The following is a 20,734-nucleotide window of genomic DNA, read 5'->3' on the forward strand; positions in this document are numbered from 1 at the left end:
GTCTGAAGTTACGGTTGCTTTTAGACCTACCTGTGTCGTAGTGTAATACGAGGTCCTGGGAGTGATCTCCCACCGTCTTGGGAAAGAAGCTCACGGTGAACTGCGTGCTCTCTCCAATTCCCAGTGTTCCCAAGTGCGGCTCCACAGAGAATGGGCTGCAAGGTGATTAGGCCAGATCAAGCGATTAAAACACAGCTCTGCTCAGTTAAAGAATTCACTAGTAATTAGTACACACAGAACTAGAGCACCACACAACCTTAATAAACCGCACCTTCAATATACACCAAGTATTAATACAGGCTGCATTTTACGGCTTGTCTTTTATATTGTAAATAAAGAAAATAATGCAGAAAATAATGCTTCAGATTTGTTATCAACAGATTTTAAATGATTCAGTAAACAGTATTGTTAGTGGTTCACTTTCTTCATATCTGAAGCCATGTACTGAAAGAATTCAATACCACTGGTTATCTGGAGCATGAATAGAAAAAATATTTTTCTAAATAATTTATCTGTCAATTCAACAGCGAGGGACAGGGGTTTTGCAAAGCATTTCAGAACCTTTGTAGCTGATGACTGTCTCTTCCAATTTCTTTTCAGCGTAATAATCTTTTAAAAACAGGGTAGTTCTGAAAGAGGGTTACATCAGCCAGAGCCCCCAAGACACTGCTGACCTTTCATCTCCACATACCAGCCCAACTAACCACAGAGTAACCTCTGAACACTCATAAATACATCATGGCGTAAATACAAAACAATATAAGAAGGCACATTTTATAAGATTTAATTTGTTAATGACAAACTGCTTAAAGGTCTTTCAGACTGATAGAAAATTAAGTGTTTGTTTGTTGTATCAACAAAATATTTTACCACCACCTAGTGTAGAATAATATACAGATCCATCCAATACATTGATGTTGTTAGGGATTCAGATAATATTCTTTCTCTTCAATTTTCTCACAATATTGTTTTTAAATTAAGGTATCAGTTAGTTTCCATTCAGTGTTATTCGAAAATTGTGATTCTGCCATACAGTATTACAAGTACATTAAAAATACAATAAAAACATTTTTTTTCTCTTACATTACCCAACACGCCAAAAATGAAATCATTTAAATTAAATCTTCTTCAGTTAAAGGTTAAATAGTTCATAAGGTTTGGATTGGCACTTTATCTAAACGATCTAATCAGTTGGTAAAACATTATTAAAAAATGTAACATTACTGCAAAACAGACATCCATCTGAAACCTGTGCATTCTACTTTTTGATGTTCTTTAGATATGACTGAATACAGCAAATGCATGTTAAAAAAAGCTCAGAATAAAAAACATGCTCGTGATATGAGAATTATTTTAATGTTCTGGAATACACTATTAAAATGTACAATTCTATACACATTTAAAGGAATTCCTTCTCATAGAAAAAAACATTGTCATCTCAGATGTTGAAGATGGGGAGGCAATCATAAAAAAGGAAACAATTCTAAGTTAAAGCAACATGCAAGTGTTACGTTTAGGTACCTGAAGTGTTGAATTGAAATCCCCTGCTGAGATAACAATTTATAGCAATGGCAAGCAGAGGGTGTGAAAATGGTCCAAGACTGCACTACAGTGTAGGAAGCCCAAGGGTTTAAATGGGCTTACTGCTAGAGTGTCTTGTTTACATAAACACGAATGCATCTCTGCAGGTGCATGTCCAAGCATGAACCCTGCCCCAATCAGCTTCTTGTCAGGTGATCTCCCTTCACCCGAACACAAAACAAACCACAGACATCGCTGCTGATAGCTCTGTCTTCTGCACAGATCCCAAGCCATTTAGACTAGAATGTTTTAATATGTTTCACCATATACTGTACAACCACACGTCAGTATCAGATCCTGCTGAATATGGAATTAAACCGCTTATTGTAGCTTGCAAATCAATTTTTAGATTAAACTCTTCAAAATGCTGTGAAGACGGTAACGTGACAAAGCGCTTGAAGGAGTTCCAGCGTTTGAAGGCAGAGCACGTTTCTTCTTCCATACCTCTCAGTGCTGAGCTGGAATCTGGCCTCGTTGTTCCCAATGTTTCGCACCAGCAGTGTTTTCTGGGAGGAGAACTTCACTGGGCAGAGGGAGAAGTTTAGGTGATCAGGGAAGTCCAGGATCGCCCGTGCCCCAATGGCCCGTATTGGCACCTCAAACTTCTCTCTTTCAGTGATGCAGACCAGTTTGTGGGAATAATCCTGCCAGGAGAGAGGACTATCAGAGTAATGCGAGAGCTGGCTTATTCATTAATAGTCTTGAAAAACCTTGTGCAGTCTTCTGCAGCAAATGTAGCCCCTACTGGCTGGTGACCTTGCTCAGGAGTATAGATTCCAGCAGGTTACTACAGTATATACATACTGATTAAATACTGATTTGGGCAATCATATTGCCATTACACAGAGTTAAATTTATATCACATAGAAAGAAAACACACACAAAGTATTTTATAACAATTATCCGGACAAAAAATGTGCTTGTTAATTCTTGACTGGACAGTGAGAAAAAAAAATGTTGTTCTGCAATGATAGGTAACCCATCAGGCCACATTGATCAAGCACTCGTATTACAGAACACCACAATACAAACAAGAGTTAATGGAGATAAATAATAAAGTAAAACAAAAAGGAACTCAGAGGAAATTGAAATTGTATTTCATTACAATCCAACAAAAGCTATTTTTTTTGATGACTTGGAGAAAGCAATTTGCTCTGCTTCATACAAATGACTTGAATTCATGATTATCTTATATTGTATGCCAGCATTTCATTGGATTAAAATGTAGTGAACTACGCTGATCTTAATAATATATACAAAGAGTCTGAACTAGATTAACAAGTGATTTGAAAACAAGATATTGAAAATCTGATGATCAAAACTGATGGTGTGGGTGTAGAAAATCCAATACTGAGTTTGGTTATTAAAACAAATTCTGCTGCGGTTATTATTTATAAGATCATTAACAGGGAAACAAGCTTTGACATTCATTTCTATTATACTGTCATTACTGAAAAAATAAAGCTTGAAAATCTTTGCATATTAAATGCTTGTAGACCGAAAATGACATTACAAATGAATTCCTTGGTTTACACCATCATTTCTTAAAAGCATTTTCCTTCAATGTCTGTTAGTATTATAACACTGAATAATGTATTAAAAGTTGATAAACACTGAAGAAAAATACTGCGTGCATAAGAATTAAAATTTCACTGTCTACAAATAATTTTAGCATATAATTTTTCTATTAAATTATTTTACAAGCTAATTTATTAGCACTATATGACTTATCATTTAACAAAATGAATGGCAGTACACCCATTAGGTTAAAAAAAGGTCTTTAGACATGCAGAAACATATCCATAGTGCCTTGTAAAAATATTCACCCCCTTCCACTGATTCCCATGTTTTAATTATAATGTATGTATGCATGTTTTTAAGTGAATACTTTTAATTAAAAGTGTTCAAAAGGAAGAAGTTAGTAAAAGTCAAACTCCAAAGAAAAATCAAGAATTCAAATGTTTTGATCAAATAAGTACTCACCCCCTTTATTATGACAAACCTCAATTAATTCAGGTGCATAAAATTACTCTGACAAATCATATAATCAGTTAAATATAATTTATATATAAACAAATTTATATCAGAGCATAGAAAGCAATATTAAATCATGACTCATTTCTGTGTGGAATTCCTCCTCTCTAGCATACAATTGACTTTTTTGTGTGAGCTTGAGATGTCACCAACCATAAAAAACATTAATTCAGAAGCCTGTTTCCCTCTGGATAACCACTACATTAAATATTGTGTTCGGGCCCTTTCAACACATCAGAATAATCTATACAAAAAGGATTCTGTTTCATACTAATTGAGCAAATCAGCATTTGAAAGGGTACAAGCTCAGACAGTCCTTAAACTGTTGCCAGTAAAATGGGTGCATTTTGATTTTCTGCAAGGTGCTAAATAAACACTGTGGAGTGTCTGGATGCCTCAAAAAAAACCTTTTCAACACTAGATTTCATTAATGCGACACAAATCTTTTGATTACAGATCCAGGAGAATGAGTCAGTCAGTTCTGGGCTGGGTTTTGTTTTGGGTTGAGTTTAATTTCTGCCTTGATTAATTTTATGAACACTAACCTTTGAGACCGTTGTGTTGCATAATCTGACACAAAACTGAGCCTTATGTGGTAGTGATGTCTGAACGGTACAAGGGAGGCTACATCCTAGCATATGTAGGAAATCATTCATTCTGTCCCACTGAGATAGGCTACAATACCTTGTTCTGTTCTGGTGTGAAGAGGATGGTGAATGTGGAGGCCATGCCTGGTGCAACTTTATTGCAGACATCCAGGGGGCTGATGATCCTGAAGTATGGGGAATCCTGCTGAACAACCTTGACCAAACGGGGAATCTAAACCAAAGAGAAACACAAACCTCAGTTTAAGAGCATGGGGTAAAAAGAACAACTCCAAAGCCTTCTGATATAGAAATATATCTCAAAAAAGAAAACTGCTACTGTATGTATAAACGCAAAAACGAAAAAAAATATATAACATCAATGATGATTGTTAAATTAAAACAAAACATTCACACAAGCCTTGTAAAAATTTAAACTGAATAATAAACTGTATGGAGTAAAGTATGGAATCTATCTTCTGGTTAAATACTGCAATGTCAAAGTGATGTCAGGCAAACAATCAGCAGATGCAGTCCCCCTGGATATTATACAGGAGCAAAAATAGATTTGCTTCCTCTTGTAAAAGCTAGGCTACGCTTGAAGAAGAACTATCAACTTCAATTAGCTTGAGTGTTTAAATAAGGAAAATCTGCAACTACAACTCAATAGCGATGCTCCTATTGAAGAAATAAATCATGATGGGTAGTGTGAAGTTGTGAAAGTAAGGCTGAAAGAGAATCAATACTGGAAAAAAGAACATGACAACTTTTATGAATGCTGTCAAGGGAGAGCAAGCAGGATTTGGTTTGTTTGTTAGAAACTAAATAAATTGTCAGAGGCCAGGTGGAGTGATTACAAAGAAACCTATGACCAAGGAAACAAAGGCTTTGTGGGCTTTAAATATATCCCACAGCAGTTGTCACCAAAGATAAAGGAAGTGGTGCATGCTGTCACATCACACAGAAACGCGTTCCTTTTCTACACCACTGAAGGCACCCAGGGCATCTGCAGAGATTAGCATGCCCAGTGAAAGAACGTAATCGCTTGTTAATTGACATCTCTGAAATTCAAAGCAAAATCAAATTCAACTTGAATGAGAACTGCAGACAAAATGACTGCATCATTCGGAAGACATCCGTGGAAGAATAGAGAAACAGGTTTTATGGTAAAACACAGATATCTTCTGGGCAAAATAAGGAAAAAAAATCGTATAATTTTAGCAGCGATAGCACTGCTGAGTCATTTCATTGTGCTGTGGCTGCTTTAACAGGAGCTGTATATTTATATGCCAGTTTCCCATTCAGAGTTTGCTCCATCATCTGTCTACATGACAAGCCTTCCTGTGTGAGGAGACTGCAATGGCCAACTCCTTCTTGCTCTATCGGCAGATGGAAGCTCTCTCCTGAGCAGCAGGATCAGGAATGTTTTTAAATTCCCCAAATCCTCTGCTGCAAACACTGACCCTTTTATTTATAGAAAGCTATTTAAATAACTCAATACAGAACATTTGTATAGTTAATAATGGACTCCACGTCAAGATCTGAAGTTTCAAACCTGTGGACATTTTTATAAACACTTCTAATGTTTTCATTCTGCTGCAATCATAAATGGAATGAGGCTCTTTTGCATGTTCTAAATATGGATGAACACAAGTAGTTTGTATGAAAGTATCACCTCAGGAATATTAATATACGAGTGATAGACTTTGATCCAGATCAGTCAGCCATCTTATACTGTACAGAATAAAACATATAAACATATTTGCTTCTTCCAAACAATGTACATGTTTATTTTCCAACAACATGTACATGATCACTGGAGACAATGCACAGTTTTAGAATATTCTTATGTCTCCAGCAAGTTCAAATTTATTTTTTAGGGGGTTTTTACTTCATTCCCTTTTTTAAGACAGGTTTTGTTTAAAATGCATTAATAAAACCTAAATACATGGGGCTGAGTTTATGTCTTCTGTGAAAAAAATGGGTCTTTAATTTCTAGGTGACAGAACAGATATGGTATGGTACCATGTTTTAAATCATACTGTATATTGACTTTGCACAAAAATAACATATAAAGAAAGACTCTTAAAAGAAGGATAGTTGATGAGTGCTCAAGCATACATAAAAATACACAGGTACCACCCCTGCATTTAATAAATAACTTAAAGTGACATAAACTAACAGTTGATGATACCAGTTTAAAAGGATAAAGAATACTATCTTGGGCATTCAAAATAAGTCTGTAAAAAATGGATTCCTTCATACATACAAATGTCTATAAGCCCACACAATCTTTATATTAATCGAACATCTGTAATGTTTACTGTTGATAGCACCAGCTGTATTGTAATAAAAGCTTCAACTCCTAGAATTGATGTGCCTATGAACCCCCATGTATTTTATGCAGTGCCATTTTGCAGATATCAGAGTTAATCCTACCCAACTGCATGGAAGCTGTTATCTGCTTATTACATACAGTATGAGAAGGCCCTGCACTGTGGCATCACAATGCAGCCTGTCAGAGAGTTCTCTCCCAGCACAACTGTCTGCAAGACTCACCTTATCATTGTTTCTGAGGACCAGTGGCACTTCATATGTCTCACAGGGAGTGTAGTTCTGAAACACGATCTCTGATGGAAATGGCTGGAACATTGCCTGGTCTATGTCCACTGTTGAAAACTAATTAAAAATAAGAATTCAAACAGAAATTAAAAAAGAGCCACATATACCATCTTTCAGTCCAGCAACAATCTCTCTGTTCCAAGATTGAGATGTATATATAATTCAGTAAAATGAAAGTTGATACTTTTTTTACGCAAATGCACACTATTTTATCAGCTGTATAAATAGCTGTATATTTCAACAGTGTTCAACACTGTTCAACGGTGAGTTGAACAGTGAGCCTGGCAGACTATAGGTACAAAACAGGATATACCCTTAACGGTACACTAGCTTATTGCAGGGCATGTTCACAAACACATTCAGGTGGCAATTAAGGGACAACAATAAACATATTTAGTGTCTCTTTGGACTATGCAAGGAAATCGGTACGATGACATAAACCCATTTGGCCATAGGGATAAAATGCAAACTCTACACAGAAGACACCCAGGCTAGAATCAGACCCAGGACCCAAGAACTGTGATGCAGCAATGCTAAAGGAAAAGCCAAGCTACCATATCGCCCAAATTATTATTTTCATTTCTACAAATGTAGCCAGAATGGTCTTAAAATGAGTTGTTCATTTTGAGTTCGCAAGTTGCAAATTGAAAATTAATAATTATTAGACATTCATTTGCAGAAGTAATTTTTAGGTAATTGGAAAAAATAACTCATTGTGCTCAAAAGTAGTGGCACTGTTTCACGTGACTGCTCGGTCACTGGAGATGGAATAATTGTAAAGGTACTATTTAAGCTGTCCATCATTTGTGAAGATAAAATGCTACAAACGAATAGCTTCTACATGAATGGAGTTAATCACAGTTTCTGCTACCAACTGCTGAACTGAGCGAAAAGAGAGCCGAGAAGAAAATTCCCTTTCAATTGTTTGGGTTACACTTGGAATCCCAGTGCTGAAACAATTGGCTTTATCAGTTCATCATTTCCCATTCACTGTTGCTCCCCATCATTTCCGCTTCAGCAGTACTTCCAAAGCTTGGCCATTAATCCCATCAGCCAATGGAAAAGAAAGCCTTTCTATTAACATCGCAGAATCTGATATTACTAATTTAAAACCTCAAGATGAGAGCCCCGAACACACACATAGACTTCCTTTTTCCATTTCATAAAATCAGTTTTATTTAATTAGCCACATTCATCTGTTTCCAACTGCTTCAGGCGTACACTCAGCCCACGCACATTCTAACCAGGCAGACAGGAGCAGGTTAGAAAAGCTGACAGCAGCTCCCTTTTAACATGATTTTCTTGATCTAAAAAAGGAAAAGAAATACAATTCCAGCTAGCAATAATTAATTGATCCCATAGAAAACAAATTAAAGTCCTCATCCCAGCCCCATCATAACACAGAAATGACTGTGATGTTTAAGAGCCAGGCATTCACTCTCTTGCATGTAGGTTTTTACAATGGACTGAACAGCACTCTCACCCAGGAGGAAACTGCACGTACATCGAAATATTAAATGAAGCGATATACTCATATGATCAATCACATCATATCCAGTTCATCTCGGAGGTGAGTTATACCAAAACATCTGCGAGAGAAGCAGAAAGATTGCTGCCAGAATGACCCATTTCCCAAGTGGCATGTAATTGTTAACCCCATAGTTAGTGCAGAAGGAGTGTTGCTGTAACTAGGCATGACACCAAGTGCATCATTATCTCTTACACATGGAGAAACAATGCAAACCACAAAACAGACGCCTCTCCTCTGTGCCAGACAGAGAGTGAGGTAGCTCTTTGACTGTGCTGGGGAAGAATCATACAGTGCGTTCATTACAGTGAGGAATAACTGTACTAGAAGGAAGACTATCAAAATGACGATAAAGGAATGAGACAGAGTTTGATAAATCAGGAAAAATCTGGAACAGGAACGAATAAATGGGAGCATTTTAAACTAAGCATCCTTTAAATATATTTAAACAGTTACAGTGCATATGCTAGAATTGACATATACGTAGATTTAGAAAGTGCAGCAATGGCACCTCCCTTGTCTAGGTTTCAGTCTGTGTGGGGGAGGGCCCTTTTATATCAAGATAACAATAAATATTTTATACTGAAATATATATGAGTCACCATGCATTGTGAAATGTGGATATTATATGGGATGACCACAAATCATAAGTGTATTGTACATTCCCTCTTATTTCCCATGAAATCAACTTCTGGGGATAAACTAGATAAGCAAGATATAATGTTTCAACATGGCAAAATGACCAGTACATACCACCGTAGTACTTGTAGAGTAAAGACCTAATTTGATGCTTCTTCGGGCGTGATTCATGAGTGCGTGTGTGGCAGCGAGCAAGGATACACTATCTAACACTATGGTGTGTGGATGTGTGCACAGGCTTTACCTTCTGATGAGTGGTTTCGCTCATATCTAGGAGCTCAATAATTCGAGGCGGGTTCATCTCATATGTGTTTGCCAGCCGCTGCTCTGTAGTTAAAGCCATTTCTTTTATAAAAGCAGATGGAGTCATCTGAAATTAAAAAAAGGAAAGATGATACCAAACCAGCATGCTTTCAGACTTTCACATGCATCCACTGAAGGCTATAGGCACAGTGTTAAGTGTACATCGTGCCACAGGGATCTACTTGTGTAGATCATTAATGTACTGTAACTTCCTCTTTTCTTGCTTTTCCAAATGAAATAAAATTACCGAGATAATCTGATATCATAAAGTAAAAAAATATATACTTTATGCAATAATACCTGGTCAAGCTCTCATTTAGTTGTGAAATAATCAAATGCAAACATATCCCATGTCTAACAAATTTCACCTAAACTAAGACACTATTATGTTATAAAACAGACCTGTGCTCATAATTCAATCCTGCCTTTCAAAACAAATTCTCATTTTACAGTATTTTCATTATAAATAGATTAATATGAAAATTATACAGTACATTACATCACTGCATAAGAAAGCCTTTCTCAAAAACATTACATTTTCAAAATAGAAAAGGAATAGGTTGGTTGGATCAATACTGATCTTTTCAACAGAGAGAGGATTTAAACACAACAAAAGATAAAACATTAAAAACAGAACTCCTGATAGAGCTGAGGTTATGTATATGCAGATGACTAACCAATTAGATCCAGGATTACATGAAAATTCCTTAGGTACAGTATTTAACAGACAAGATGGAAGGCTAAGATAAGGCAACGTTATATCATTTTTCTAGATCATAATGTTTTTTCAGCCTTTAAATTAGCACTGCGGGTTTTGTTTCCCTTTCTCTCAAGTGGGAATACTGTATCTCTTCATGTGTTCTTCAAGCAGGCAAAACACCAAAATGCACTTATTCTGTAGTCAAAACAGAATAGGTTTGTTTTAAAATATAAATTAATAATGAAATAGAAAAAAAAATACATTTAATTTTTAATACCCGCTGGTTATTTCTGTATTAAGAAAATCCTATCTTGTTCATTATTTTAAAGCAACTTAAGAATACCAGGCTTTTTTTCTATTTTGGAGGGAACAGGCTTTTAAAGCAATGTTCTTAGCAACAATATGAGCATTTTCTCATAGAAGAATAAAGCATACAACATTTGCAATAAAATCATTTTCATTCAGATACCTAATTTCTCAAATTTATGCAAAGGTGCAGTTGAATATCATACCTTCACTTTGAGAAAGGATATTGAATTTTAGCAATTTCAATATACATCAGAATGAAGCTGAAAGTATTTCACATGCCAGTTATACAGAATGTTCGATTGCATTGAAACTATTCTGCAGACTTTAGCATATTTCTGATGTCATCACTTGAGTCCCATTTGGGATCTTGATACAATCAGCAAACCTCCATTGCTGAACTAAAATGTACTTGGTATATCTAGTGTAAGCTTTCCTGCATGTAACTTAACACCAGCGAAACTTATCTCTGAACAAGTCTTTGTTTTCAAGTTCTTGAAAAATCCATTGGGAAATCTGACCAAATAATGGCAGGACTAGGTCTGCTGGACACAAATAGCAGGAAGAATATCAAGAGCTTATGCCAGTAGTTTGCCTGAAGCTGTATGATGCTGTGGAAACAGGTGGACAGTAAAGAGGTAATCACATCTAAAAGCTTTTGCGATCACACATATTAGTGGACTGGAAAACGTGCATAGAGTGCACATACTGTACCTTGATGTGCTTGTCTTGTTGTTTTACAAGTTTTGGATTACGAGGGGCCACAACTTTGCTTTTGAATCCTTCAGGCATCTTTGGAGACAAGCTCTGCAGATTAATGGGTGGACCCAGAGCCTTACTGGTCAGCATTGTGAATTGTGCTCCCTTCTTTTATCACATTACCTGACAAATCAACATGCATGAGAGAACGTGAGTGTATTAGGTGCCCTTCAACTAACAATAATAACTGACTAGAAGTAAATATCTGATAAAGCTCAGTCACTTAAATACTAGACAACATTTTTAGAATATAAACAAATGGTCCAAAAAAGGTTTTTTTATGTTTACTTCAGGACAAATACAGGTCCCGCTTCAGATGATTGGAAAATCAATTTAACCGATGTGCAATAAACTTTTTGTTGTTTCAAACGTAAATGAAAATGATCTTTATATCGTTAACAAGTTTAAATTCAGCGAGAAAACTTTTTCTTAGATTACTTTTAAATTGATGGCAGTTAGGTAATGATATCTGCAGTATGTGACGTTACATAACGTAATGAAATCAAAAAAGGATGAGTGAATTTTCATTTTTGTTCTTCATTGCATTCTACAAATCACAGTAGTACTGGATACAAATAAACGAGAATTAGTTAATTGAATTAACATTACATTTATACTTCGAAATTTACCTTTAGATAATGGTATACGATCGCTACACTTTTTTGCATTTTAAAATCAGAATGTAAAAAGAATGACTAAGTTAAAGATAACTTTACTCTCTTTTTAAAATATATTATACTCTTCATCCTTCACAGGTTACCAGAATTACAAATGACCAAGTTGCCGAAACACCTCAATGCTAAGACTGAAAAATGAAACAATTTCTTAAAGTTTTTTTAAAAACAGCTTATTTTGAAAATCACCACGGTAAAATATGAATGTGTCCAGACTCTCTCTGATTTTTGTCTTTAATTTAAGTCACATTCTTGTATCTCAAACCTCCTGCAATTAAACCCACTTTTTGGCATGTAAATCTGGATTAAAATCACTGGTGGAACAGACTCCGATTTTTTATTTTTGGATTTGATAAAAACATAATTTTGATGTAGCGTGATTAAAAAAATAATTCTTGATTCACGTCGGTAACTCTAGGCATTACGAAACATACCGCTGCAAATAAATCTGTACGTATTAAGTCCACATTTTACTTACAATAAAAAAAGCTGTTGCCCTGTATGAACACCTCCGTTCAAGAAGTTCTGTTTAATAGTTTCCATAACAACGAATTCGCCGGCCTTTCAATAAGTCGCCCAGTGATTCGCCCGATGAATATATTCTTCTTCGTGATTGGTTAAAATAAGGAGACAACTCCATAGCAACCAGTACGCTTGGTTGGAGCAAAGGTAGAACATTTTGCACAATTGCTCGCATACTTTTATTTTTTTTTCTTTTAAAATAATATTATAGTAGGACTAAAAAATAATTTATATATTTACCCTTTTCATTTAGGGAAATAAATCCTTTTTGTAACAAAATAATTAATTCCACTGTCCTAAAATACTTACATTCGTGACACGGGTCCAAATGTAAAACAGCACATTTTCTATTAGTGTATCGTTTGCAAAAATATTATTTTTTTTATATACCACGAGCTTCAAAGGTCTTCACATGGCATTGAAAAATAGTAAATCATCACAGAAACAGAAATAATGGGTTAGTTCTTGGTGCAAAACTGTATATTCTGAATACCGTAATATAAATAGTAAGAACCACGTACATATGTAAATGAAAAGTGTTGTAAAAGTGTTTTACAAAGTGCGGTGTGACTCGGGTAGTTATACACACACCCCCTGTGACACTCCAGTCGGTAGCTGTGCGCCAGTGTTGCAACGCGGAAGAAAGGCCCGTGAAGTTAGAGGCGCAGGTACTTGGTCTGCTGTGCACTCGGTTTCACCAGGGTATGGTTTAGTTTTCCTACAGAGTCATCAGTTTTCTTCTTTTAGTGATGTAGTTACTTTCTGTGTTGGCGTTTGTTTCTTTCGTTCTTATTTTATGACCAGGCCCGGTGTAAAGCCCCGTGTTTTCCTGAAACGTTCGTCCGGCTGAAGTGTTCCGACTTCTCGTTTGTCCGTTTCTTCGTGCCGGTGGGTTGTTTTTACAGCGGATAACCCGACGCTGAAAACCGAGCGAGCTGGTTTGAGAATGCACTTCAAGAAAAGAAAACTTAAAAAAGCAAGGGGAGACAGCACAGCTGCTATAGTAATTTTTAAAATTGCATTGGGTGTGTTTAATTGTCATCCTTAAGACAGTCCTCTCATTAGTTTCTTACGCATCGGTGTCTCCAAGCATTTAACGCAAATAACATCGTAGTACATACACTCACAACATAATTAAATTAATTGTAAAAATTATGCTTATGTCCACCTAAACAAACACTGACATGCTGAAAGTCCACAGTCATGATCTCGTTCCCTTGCGGTTGAGTTAACTTCGGTTTGAGTATATTAAGATAAAAAAATAGCTTTGACGACCCACTGTGCCAGACTGCGTGTTACAGTGTTTAGAACTGCTACACTTGCTGTCTAAAAACAAAAAAATATACGTTCTTGTCGTAAAATCTACGTTTAATTAAGGACTTCTAAATGCATGAATTTTCTTAAACGCGTAAATGCGCAAAAAAACCGTGTCCATGTGAAATATGGCCTCTTGTTAGGAAAATGAACATTTGATTAATGCTCGTCTGAACGTAACGAGTATTAATACTACGGCTGGCTTCGTCTGCAGTAGTTTGGAATAACAGCATCCCAGGTGTGAGTAGGCCTTCATGCTGGCAAATTATTTTTGGGTTAACAACTGTGCTGCAATCCACATAAAGACAATACAGGCAGACAACTTTTGGCTGGACAGCTCTAAGATGAACCACATGTGACTTTTAATCTTTTCTTCCATGAGATGGGAAGTTATATTCCTTTTCCGTAGTGCTATTCTTAAAGGTTGTACTAAGCATTCAAGTCTGGGAAGTTTTTGAACTTTTAAGTAGTAATGAATGGAACTGGAAGTTTTTGTAGATAGAAAGTGGCATTTCTTGATGAAAATGAATTGTACATTTTCCACCATCTCAGCACTTTTTCGGCACCGTCATGAATTCCTAATTCTCAGACTTCAAAGGTGTGAAATGTGTGTGGGTTCAGAAAATGCCAAAGCAAACAAATAAGAAATCAAATTTAAATTGTTGTTGTAGCACGTCAAACTGGAGGAGATGGCAAATTTTGATGGAAACGTTCATTTTAGCTTTCATCTACGGTGCAGGATGTAAGAGTTTCAAAACAAACAGCAGAAGTGGCTTTGGGCTTACGAAAGGATTTTGTTTTATTCTAAGCTTTACTTCTTTCCCTTTCAGGCTTCAGCAGGAGCTGTAAGAAGATGAGCAGGGGTCGGGGAGTACGAAAAAAAATCGGTGCGGATAAGGAAACCGACCTTGACAAGTTCAGCCCGGATGTTCTTGCCGAAATCAAGGAGCTCTTCAGCAAGAATGTTACCTATTATAAGCCCCCTTCCAGGGAGTGGCGCATCCCAAACCCCAACGAAGCTTTGAAGTATGAATCCCAGCAGTACAGAAGCCTGCAGGCCCTTAAAGAATCTCTGAACCAGGTTAAGGATCAGCTCAGTGACAAGAACCTGGAAGAGTGGCACCAGCACACTTCTTTCACCAACAAGGCGGGGAAGGCCATCTCCCACGTGCGCACGACGGTCAATGCTGAGATATGCACACAGGCGTGGTGCAAATTTTATGAAATCCTGGCTACTTTTCCTTTAATTCCTCAGAGGGCGCTGCAGAGCGGAGAGTTCAATTCGGTGCATCTCTGCGAGGCGCCTGGGGCTTTCATAGCCAGTCTTAATCACTACCTCAAGACCAATTGTCTCTACTGTGATTGGATGTGGGCAGCCAACACCCTCAACCCTTACCACGAGGCCAATGACAACGGCATGATGATAATGGATGACCGCCTGATTGCCAGCACTCTGCCCTGGTGGTTTTTCGGCTCTGACGACACTGGAGACATCATGAGCCAAAAGCATCTGCTGGAACTGAAGAGGTTCACCAGCAACATGCGCGCCATCGACTTGGTCACGGCAGACGGCAGCTTTGACTGCCAGGGGAATCCCGATGAACAGGAAGCCCTAGTGGCCTCGTTGCACTACTGCGAGGCTGTCAGCGCCCTGATGCTGCTCAGAAGCGGAGGATCCTTTGTTTTAAAGATGTTCACCTTGTTCGAACATTCCTCCGTCTCCCTGCTCTACCTTCTGAACTGCTGTTTCAATGCCGTTCACGTGTTCAAGCCGGCAACGAGCAAGGCTGGAAATTCCGAAGTCTACGTGGTTTGTCTGGAGTATTCCGCCAAAGAAGCCGTGAGGCCTTTGCTCTCCAAGATGATCCGCAACTTTGGCCCCGACATCGCCGGGAGAGCCCTCTTCCCTCACCATTCGATTCCGGATTCCTTCCTTAGGCAGCACAAGGAAGTCTGCTCCTTCTTTCACAAGCTCCAGATTCAGACCATCAGGGAAAACCTCCGGCTCTTCCCCTCGATGAGCGAGGAACAGAAGCAGAGGCTGAGCCAGCTGAGGGACTGCGCGGCGGAGTTCTACCTCCAAAGGTATCGAGTGCAGTACCTTCCCAGAAGCAAATGGCTCTCGAAAACCGCCCTGCGAGGCTGCAGCTTGAATGGCAAGCTGTTTGGTCACCGGAAGCAGGTTGGGTCTTTCAATGAAAGAAAGGAGTTGGAGACCCTTACTTGGAAGGAAAAGGTGGAGAAGGGGTACTACAAGGCTTGGATCGAACAGCATGTCTCGGGGGATCTTGGCAAGGACTGCATTCTGAGAGGCCCAGGTGAAGACTGCGACATAGAAGCCTGGTATGTCTTAAAAGGTGCAGCCTTACCGAAGGTCCGGAGTTCACCTTTCTGTGATTTGGAATTGCTGAACCACCTGAATGAAGCTCTAGAGCAGTCCTTGTTAACGAGGTGTGGTAATGGCTCTCCAAGAGGAGCATGTGGAAATCCCTGTAGAACATGTGTGGTGACAACAACTGACCACCTTCTGTCAGAAGCATCCAGTCTCTTCCAGGAACAGCCAGCAGCAGCCCTTCCGGAAGAGGGTGCCCACTGCCTCGTGGTAGGGAGCTCTTGTGCTCAGCAGACCGGCCATCTGCGCGTTGAGTTTTCTGCGCCGCCACCTTGCCCAGCTCCCAGCTGCGTGACCCTCCACGACGGGGAGCCGAGATACCAGCAGGAATTCTTGCGGTGCATTTTGTGCTCCCTTCGCAAGCTGCAGGCCGGGGGGTCGTTCATTCTGCCCATCTTGTCCTCTTTCACCCGCTTCACAGCCGGGCTTGTCCTTGCTCTGCACCTCTGCTTCCAGTGCGTCAGCTTCAGGTGTCCAACCTCATCCGACGCTTTGGGCACCATTGCTGTACTGCTGTGCAGTGGGTATCAGCTGCCTAGTGACAGACTGGTGGCCTTCCTGCAGGACATGCACAGTGTGATGTCAGAAACGTCACAGCCAGGCGTCCAACGGCAGGTGCTGCAGTTCGTACCAATGGAGGTCCTTTTGAAGGGTGATCTCCCGGAGTTTCTGTGGACCATGAATACTGCAATCGCTAAGCACAAGCTCCACTTGCTCGGTCAGGCTGAGCAGGAGTCAATGATGCTGAGTGCTTAGCTGTAGTTAGATGTGAGAAAGCCACAAGGTGAGCTATTGAATCCTGCTGCTCTACAGCAGCATTCATTTCAGGTCACAAAGGGAGCTCGCTGTGCTAGCCAGGTGAATCATTTTGATTTTTTTTTTCCAAGAAAAAATGCCGATGTTATTTAGAAAGATAAGAGAGTCTGAGCTCCATGAAGGTAACTTGCATCAAGTTTTTATAGGTTGAGTTTTTTTATTTTGCAAGAGAAAAGTGTGCATTTGGCCCTAGAAAATCGCATTCTTATGGTGAAAACCCAATGAGGAATTTGTTGCCTTCCAAGCCCTTCGTTACCATTATCCTCCATCTGCCACTACCAGAAGATGCTTTAGTTTCCGATACGTCCTTAAGTATAATTACCACTCTGTAGTGTCAAAAGCATGTTTGTAAAATGGCAAAGAAATACAGTGATTCTGTAGTTTGTTTCCATAACCATTCTGTTCTTTTTCTGTAACCAAACCCATATTTCGTTAGTTGCATGTGGTGCAGTAAGGCAGTTCCATGAAACTATTTTTCCAACACACTACTGGACTAGCAATTAAGACCACTGGTGAAGTTCCATGGCGAGTTGTAGCGGATGACAAGATGCCAGGCGGCAGACCTCTTACAAAAGCCATTGAGAAATGCCTTAATTGGTCCAAGTGTACCACATTCCATGTAATCCTTTATTTATTTAGTTTTTGAAGAACTCCCTGGCAGTAATAAGGGGGGGGGGGGAATTATAATTATTTCAAAGGTTTAGAATTGAGATTAAATGTTCCTTTCTATAGCACCCTGTAGACAGCATAGTGAGAGTAATTGAATTTAATTTAAGTTTTAAGGTAGAATGAAATAGGTGGGTGAGAATTGCTTTACTTTTCTGTCTTTTGTTTTCTTTGTCCTGGTAGGAACAGAGCTACGTTTTTGGTTTCTGAAAGAAAAAAAGTATGTGGGGAGATTGAATACCAGTGACTGGAAAAGATCATTAAAAACAAAGATGTTTGTCCCAATAATTATTGCACGTTTTTAGAAAAAAAATCAAGTTTGCTTTTATCTATTTTTGTCATTTTTTTTGTATGCGATTTAAATATGGCCAATAAGAAATAGAAAAATGTTTAATTTTAATATTGTAACATCTTGCTCAGACTATTTTTTTCACCTGCGTGTGCTTTCTGCAATATATATACAGTATGCACAGAAAGATTGTGCCTTTACACCAAGCTGCAGCGTTTCTCTATCGGAATTAGTAAGTTCTTTTGTCTCATACAATGTCATCATGTAAAGAAATCTACCTCAGAGAATCATATGGCTGGAGACCCACAGGTTCCTGGGAAGTGACTCTGCAGGAGAGCAAAAAGAATTCCCAACTTTTCTTGAAGTGCCCGTTCCCAGAGCTTTGGTCCGAATTGGAAAAAGTACCTGTGAGAAAATGTAAGGTATTCCTCAGGCTTAAAAGCCATCTACACCATGGACAAGTCATGTTTTCAATGTATTTTTATTTTGAAATGATATGAATTCTAGATGCAAATGTGATCAAAATGAAACAGACCGAAAAGGATGACTGCATCCAACATCGTGTCGAAACACTAAAATCTCAATGTATTTTATCCATGATGTGGCAAAAATACGAGGCAGTGTGTATTCTTATTTTGTCTTCCCTTTTGGCCATTACAAATGGCTTATGGTTTATAATACAGAGGAAAGTATTTTTGTTTGCTGGATGGTATACTTTATAATGTATAATGTACCTAAAGGGACTGCTGAATCAGCAGCACTTTAGAGTTAGAAATCTTTTTTTATTTATATCCAAAAGCTGTTATGTTGGCCTCTTGTAAATACATATTCTATATAAACACATTATAAAATAATTTGTTGGCGTGTCAATTTCTTTAAAAAATGTAAGTCCGTGTCCATACAATGTGCCTTGTGTACCTGCAATAACATAAATATTGAAATGCATTATAACAGTGACTGTCAAATTATGTGCTACTTCCAAAGGTACAAATCTTCTAGTATTTAATTGTCCCTAGTCTCCTAGGATGAATTTTATGTGTGCAATGACAATTGGATCGTTTAGCTGAAAGGAAAGCAGTATTTTGGGTAGCATGATGGTCCAGTAGCATTGCAACCTTGCCAGGCTGGGGTCCTGGGTTCAAGTCCTGGCTGCTATCCGTGTGGAGTTTGTACGTTTCCTCCCGAAGTACAGAGACAAACTGGTAGGTTACTGGTAGGGCACACCTGGGCATATTGGCCCTGGTGTGTGTGTGTCTTGCCCTGCCCTGCGGTGGACTGGCATTCCGTCCGGAGTGTATCCCATTACTTGCTGGGATAGGCTCCGGCTCCCCCACCACTCTGCCTTGGCTAAAGCAGTTGCAAACTGGGTTTCTGGGAAGCAGTGTGATAAATAAGTACAAAAAACAAAATAAAATTTAAGTGGTGCAGAAAATGAGGTGTATGTTTTGTGTTAACTGCTCTGCTCACGCATCTTGCGAACTCCAGTCAGTTTCTCCGAGGCAGCGGGTGTTTGAGTTTGAGTGGGGTTGATGTGTATTGAAAGGCCTAGATTTTCTGGTCGTGGGAAAGTGACTGGATGCTGGCTTGGCATAAAAAGGGCTGGCAGAAAAAGTAAAACTGAATAGGAAAAAAGTTGGAGGAACTGAAATGGAGTAACTAATGTCTTTTAATCACATCAACATTAGTGTCTGCAAACCGTCAATGGCATTTCAGGAAAGAAGTTTTTTTTTTTTGCCTGACCTGGTTTCTAATTAAATGAAAAAAGGACTAGATGCTTCCTCTGTGAGAAAGTGCTTCATAATGCAATAACGTGAATGAAAGAACAGAATACAAATTCCAGAGGAACCTTTACAGAGCCCGGCTGCAGCAGTACGGAAAACAGGCTTTCTCATCCTTTTCCCTTTTTCCTGCTATTCCCACCAGGCACTTTTACACAGTTATTACAGTAAGTGTCATCTAAGGAGTCACTAAGTAAGACAGCAAGAAGAATTGTATTATCCTTGTCATCCTGACAGGACGGCATTTAACAGAACTTGGAAAAGGAATTCCTGCACAAAGCAACTTATTGATGAGGACCAAGAAAATGAGGACCATGTAAAATCTCAGTTACACACAGGATACTTTATTCTGAGGCACTGTTTACATCAGAAATCATGTAAAAGGGATGGAGAGATTTAAACTGATTCTTAGAAGTATAATCATTACTGAATATAATGCACTTAAATATTAAATCAGGAAAGGCTATAAGCAGATGGAGGCCATCTGGTTGCTAATTGCTCAAAACATCTTTTCTAGCCATTGGAAAAAAGTCACAGTACATGCTTGGGTAGCTTGTTCCGTTTTCCCCAAGATAAATATAGTGGTGATTTGCGTTCTTTAGTTTTTTAATAAAACTCTTTGCACCTCTGGAAAGAACTGATAAAGAAGCATCACCAGTTTGGATAGCTTATTTCTCAGACACTGTCATCGCTTCCTTATTCTCTGCCTTCAAACGCAATCCAAAGCATCATTTTCGGATGTCTCTCCAGTTTCAGTGGAAGCGCACAGATGCTTGTGAAATAGTCCGCTACTTCTTACTTAGTTTCTAAAATGCATCTTTTGTTAAATTTGTCTGGTTGATCCAAACGGACTGTTCACTTCCAATTAGTATCGCAGACGAATTCTAGAGCACTACCAAGTTCTGGTCATGATCACAGATTAATTCTAAAAAATCCTTAACTAACTGCAGGGCCTCAGAACGCAATGCACATATTCACTGCGCTTTTGTATGGACTATCATGGTCTTTTTTTTTTACTACCACATATGTGTTGTTCTCTACAGGATATTTATTGTTCTGGTTGTTATTGTTTATTATGTTTGTACTGTCTACATTGTGGTGTGTTATTTGTCCTACTATGTCATCTTGAGAGAGCACATTTACTGTATATATGGCAATAAACTCACCTACTCTACTCTCCTAAAAAAAGTCTTCCACCCCAAGCTTCTACCACCATTGTTAAGAATT

The 20,734-nt window shown here is 38.5% G+C and overlaps 2 protein-coding genes across 8 annotated transcripts in view; one reads left to right on the plus strand and one right to left on the minus strand.

Annotated features, from left to right (window-relative positions):
* The window catches only part of hydin (HYDIN axonemal central pair apparatus protein), a 91,486-nt gene extending 78,834 nt beyond the window's left edge, over positions 1-12,652 (minus strand). For 3 of the 4 annotated variants that reach the window (XM_015368618.2, XM_015368619.2, XM_015368616.2), the window contains exons 1-7: positions 12,209-12,304; positions 11,012-11,179; positions 9,233-9,358; positions 6,759-6,878; positions 4,300-4,434; positions 2,026-2,225; positions 31-155 (exon numbers count right to left, since the gene is read on the minus strand). In XM_015368618.2, the coding sequence (XP_015224104.2) occupies positions 31-155; positions 2,026-2,225; positions 4,300-4,434; positions 6,759-6,878; positions 9,233-9,358; positions 11,012-11,146 (841 nt within the window). In that variant the 5' untranslated portion in view covers positions 11,147-11,179; positions 12,209-12,304. Of the gene's footprint in view, positions 1-30; positions 156-2,025; positions 2,226-4,299; positions 4,435-6,758; positions 6,879-9,232; positions 9,359-11,011; positions 11,180-12,208; positions 12,305-12,561 lie in introns of those variants that run through there. The other variant, XM_015368617.2, reaches the window with a different exon arrangement.
* Positions 12,653-12,852: 200 nt separating this feature from the next.
* On the plus strand, positions 12,853-19,129 carry cmtr2 (cap methyltransferase 2). 4 transcript variants are annotated; one of them, XM_006641461.3, is made up of 3 exons: positions 12,853-12,954; positions 14,397-16,742; positions 17,624-19,129. In XM_006641461.3, the coding sequence occupies exon 2, from the start codon at positions 14,420-14,422 to the stop codon at positions 16,712-16,714; it is 2,295 nt and encodes a 764-aa protein (XP_006641524.2). In that variant the 5' UTR covers positions 12,853-12,954; positions 14,397-14,419; the 3' UTR covers positions 16,715-16,742; positions 17,624-19,129. The 4 variants fall into 4 exon arrangements, with proteins under 4 accessions (XP_006641524.2, XP_015223868.2, XP_015223869.2 ...); XM_015368382.2 differs by having other exon boundaries at positions 14,397-19,128; XM_015368383.2 differs by having other exon boundaries at positions 12,855-12,920; positions 14,397-19,128.
* Positions 19,130-20,734: the final 1,605 nt, after the last annotated feature.

Source organism: Lepisosteus oculatus, chromosome 20, assembly GCF_040954835.1.
Source record: "Lepisosteus oculatus isolate fLepOcu1 chromosome 20, fLepOcu1.hap2, whole genome shotgun sequence".
Lineage (NCBI taxonomy): Eukaryota > Metazoa > Chordata > Actinopteri > Semionotiformes > Lepisosteidae > Lepisosteus > Lepisosteus oculatus.

Bases quoted from the DNA above. Each gene is read 5' to 3' on its own strand.
- cmtr2 (XM_006641461.3), top strand. From the start codon at position 14,420: ATGAGCAGGGGTCGGGGAGTACGAAAAAAAATCGGTGCGGATAAGGAA.